The sequence below is a fragment of the Tupaia chinensis genome, unplaced genomic scaffold (genome assembly GCF_000334495.1).
Source record: "Tupaia chinensis unplaced genomic scaffold, TupChi_1.0 Scaffold000197_1, whole genome shotgun sequence".
NCBI classification, from domain to species: domain Eukaryota; kingdom Metazoa; phylum Chordata; class Mammalia; order Scandentia; family Tupaiidae; genus Tupaia; species Tupaia belangeri.
The window spans coordinates 8,763,142-8,767,384 of record NW_006159672.1 but is presented as its reverse complement, the minus strand read 5'-3'; the positions used below and the strand labels follow the sequence as shown (position 1 = coordinate 8,767,384).

The window sequence follows — 4,243 nt, the reverse complement described above, 5'->3', positions numbered from 1 at the left end:
AGCTCCCCTAGCTGCCCTCCCTGCTGCTTCCCCAGCCCAGCAACACGCGCACATGCACACACAGCCCAACCAGGCTCCCGCCTTTTCTCCCCCTTCTCCTCCTCGCCCACCGCAACACAAATTTACCTCCATCCTCCACTTCTATTCCCAGCTACACAGAACCCGCCCCGACTTGTCTTGCCTCAGGCAGCACCAACACCGATTCAAGGATGCCGTCCACACCTCCACCCCTCTCCCCGTCCCACACTAGCCTCCTGACGTTTGCCTACCACCTCCACCCTTCTCAAGGCAGGCCAACGGGGACGCTCCTCCCCTATCCTTTTTATAACCCTCCCCGCCGGGTACCGACAACCTCCTCTCCTACCCACTATCCGCTGCAAACTCCCCCTACGCCCACCCCCTGCCCGTCGTCAGCCTCTATTGTCCCGCAGCCTTTTCCTAAACCAACCTCGGCTTTACCAAAGACTAGCCGCCCGCATCTCCAGGAGCCGGCTTCCCCGCCTTCCCTGAAATCCTCTCCCTCCCCCGCCCATGCTGACGCCACAAAGCCCTTAGGCCACAGGCGCCAGCCATAGCCCCATGGGCTCGGCGGAGCTGAACCCAGCCTTTCCTGGCCTCTATGCGCGGTGCGGCGCACTGTACTGGGTCCCACTCCCTTGTGAGTACTAGTCCCCCACTCTGACCCCCACCCCACTCCGGAGTCACATTCCTACGGCCTCTGGTCAAGCCCGGGTCCATCCCCAACCTCTGACTGTGGGCCTTCAAGCCCGTACCCGCCGGTCCAGGACAGGGTTGTACGTGAGAACTGTGGACCACTCCCACCATTAGGATCACCTGATGACCAGCACTAACAAAGGGACATTCCTAGCACCATAGGTGACCTGGAGCCGAGCACTGCCTCTGCCTCAGCGTGAGCCAGACCTTCAATCCTTGGTTATGCTGTGCCCTTAGGACTCCTGAGGAGGAAGAGAGCTGATGTGATGTGCTCCGGGCCCAGAAGCTCTAATAGAATTATCTTTCGGCAGACTCCAGAATGCTTGCAGAATCCATAGATGACGTTGCTTTAGGGGGTTGCAAAAAAGAGTATGAAGGTAGTGCTTGGAGTTTGGAAACAATTTCCAAATTCCTTCTCTTAACTCCATACCAACAGCAATCCTGTGAGGTAGGCAGGGAAGGGTGGGATATCCACCTCATGCCATCAGGTGTTATTCAGACTCCAAAATGTATGTGTGTTCCTGTGTTTGTATATGCATATGTTATGTTTTTGTGTTTGCATTCACGGTTGTGCACGTGTGCTGTTTGCATGCACTGTGCATGTATTTCTGTGTGCCTATGTGTATGTATTTCTGTGCAAACGTTTGCATGTGTATGTGTTTGTATATGTGTGCACAAGTCTCCGCATTTGTGTGCAAGTGTTTGTACATCCATGTTTGTATGTACATGTGTGTACAATGTGTGTGCAGGTGTCTTTTCTGAACTGCATCTCACTCCCTAAAGAGATCTTTCTCTTAAAATCTCCTTTTCCTTTGTTGTGAAGATTTTGTTTAAAAAAAGACTCTTTTGATATTTGTTAAAAGGTTTTTTAATTTAAATTTCTTACAAAGGGGTGGCACCCTAGGGGAAAGAAGGGGCTCTATTCTGAACTGAGCAAAGACTGCTGGAAACTTTTAAGACATCAGGGGAAGAGGTTTTCTTGCTAAACTGATTTAACAGGCAGATCAAAGGCTCAGACATCAGAGGAGGCAGAGACCTTTACCTGGCATGCAGGAAGGACTGGAGTATGTGAGAGAGAGAGAGAAAGAGAGAGAGAGAGAGAGAGTGTAAGTGTCTTAGCAGGATTCTTCTAGAAAACTGAGCTGTGTAGGCCAGTAACAGCACAGGGCCGGATCCTGGCTTATAGAAAAAAGTTAGGGGAACCTGGCTAGGGTTTGGTCAAGGGCAGTTTTTATCAATTTCCAGAGAGGCATTTGTGCCTTGGTTATTGATGATGCTACAAAACAACAGCTATGGACCCTCTGACTGGCCCTGCTTTAATCTTTATCTGTAGTGGGAAGCATGGAAGTGTGTACAGAGCCAGGAAGCCAGCCTGGAGCACCAGGACCAGGAGGTGGACGTAAGTCTAGCCTCTCCTCAGGAGTTACTCAAAGCAAAACCATCACTTTGTGTCTCCTCAGGAGCCATGGATGCTGTGGAACTTGCGAGAAAGCTGCAAGAGGAGGCCACATGTTCCATCTGCCTTGATTATTTCATAGACCCGGTTATGACAACCTGTGGCCACAATTTCTGCCGTGAGTGCATCCAACTGAGCTGGGAAAAGGCCAAAGGCAAGAAGGGAAGGAGGAAGAGAAAGAGTTCGTTCTCCTGCCCAGAGTGCAGGGAAATGTCCCCACAGAGGAACCTGCGACCCAACCGCCTACTGACTAAGGTGGCTGAGATGGCCCGCCAGCACCCTGGCCTCCAAAAGCGGGACCTATGCCAGGTGCACCAGGAACCCCTTAAACTCTTTTGTGAAGAGGATCAAATCCCCATCTGCGTAGTCTGCAGGGAATCTCGGGAGCACCGGACGCACACGGTGCTGCCCATGGAGGAGGCTGTAAAAGAGTATAAGGTGGGTCACGTTGAGGAAACAAAAAGTGAAGGGTGTCCAGGCCCCATGTTACCCGGGTCTGACAATGTGGGCCCAGGTCAGACTGGGGAGACGACGTCCAGGGAAACAAGATTGGATCCCTTAAAAGGGTCTGGAGAGAGGGTATCCCGGTGTAGTAGTTTTTTTGGTTTGGGTGGTGTATCAGTCTGACCAGGTTAGTAGCTGCCATAACAAACAGCCCCATGTTCAAGACTACACAGTGGGGAACCAGCAGTTAGCGTAATGGCTATGTCACTGGACTCCCAGGTAGTCGATCGCGGTTCGTGTCCCGGACCCGGTAGCTTAAAACTCATGCCGGGCACATGTACGTGTGTGCCCAAGATCCCGAGAGGAGAATGGAGGAGAAGGGATTGCGGCGTGACTATCCCCCCTGGGGGGTGATTTCTCGCTTTCTGTCTCTATGTCTCTCTCTGTCTGTCTGGCGAGCACACGGGCCCTATAGCGAAAATCTCTCCAAAAAGAAAAGAATAAAAAAAAAAAAAAGACTACACAGTGGAAGTGACCTCTTGCTTCCTCAGCAAAGCAGTGGGTGACAAGATGAAGGATTAGGCCAACTAAGGCTCTGCCCCAGGTCCACTTCCTTCAATTCCAGCTCCAAGTATCCTGGTAGCCTAGTCAGGCCTCTTGTGTGAACAGGTCTAGGAGGTGAGTGCCCAGTATTGCCAGTCTCCACTCCCTGGGTTTCAGAGTATGTGCAAGGAGAAAGTAACTCCAATGCCGGTGAGCTATGCCAGGTAAACATACCAGCAGCACCTCAGTCCTCCATAATAAATGGAAGACTCACAAGAAAGCCCTGTGCACCTGGTTCCAGCTCTCACCTCTGACTGTCTCCTGGACATGTTCATCCTAGGTGTGTGACCCTCAAAAATGAACACCATGGAGCAAGGAGCTATAACAATCAATTTGATATTCTTATTCAACAGTTAAATGTACTTCGCACACGCCAAGGGCCTTCCCCATTCTCTAATTCACTCATCACATCCCCATCGCATAGTAACCACTCTGGAAGGCAAGAGTCATCTTCATCCTGCTTTTTCCTAGGGGCAACTTGAAGTGCAGAGAAGTCAAGTAACTTGGCCAGTACCAAAGAAAGTGGCCAAGCCAGGGTATGGACCCTGGAATGCAGGGCCTTAGATCTGGACGGAGCCTCCCTTTCCAGGCTGACTTTGAGGAGGTTGCCAGATTAATTTCAGGGGCCATAGATACAGGTGAGGTGGGCTGGCAGAGACCACTTGAAGCAGGATGTCCTTAAAGACAAGATAGCATGGCTCTGTGGGGAGTAAGCCCTGGGACACTCTGAATAGTAACTGGGAGGATTATGGCTTGCCTATCATGTTCCCTCAGAACATAGCACGTTTGGTTTAACCCCTTCTCCAGCTCCAGGTCATGATGGTCCTTGACAAGTTCTTCAACCCTTTGACCCACAGGCCTCCCATACCTACAATCTGTGCCTACAGGTGAATGATAATGATGTTCCCCTAAGTCAGGCAACCACACCACAAAGTCCTCACACAATGGAGTCTCTCAGTAGCACCAAGGCCTTGGGAAAGCACAGACCTGTGGGCTTTCCCACCACCAGAGCTGCTGATTCAGCAG

At 51.3% G+C, this 4,243-nt stretch overlaps 1 protein-coding gene across 1 annotated transcript in view; it reads left to right on the top strand.

Moving 5' to 3' along the window:
* The first annotated feature begins 481 nt into the window (after nucleotides 1–481).
* Nucleotides 482–4,243, top strand: part of TRIM17 (tripartite motif containing 17) — an 11,907-nt gene continuing 8,145 nt past the window's right edge. The window contains exons 1-2 of the mRNA XM_006146987.2: nucleotides 482–1,091; nucleotides 2,175–2,608. Coding sequence (XP_006147049.1) covers nucleotides 1,034–1,091; nucleotides 2,175–2,608 — 492 coding nt within the window. The 5' untranslated portion in view covers nucleotides 482–1,033. The remainder of the gene's footprint in view (nucleotides 1,092–2,174; nucleotides 2,609–4,243) is intronic.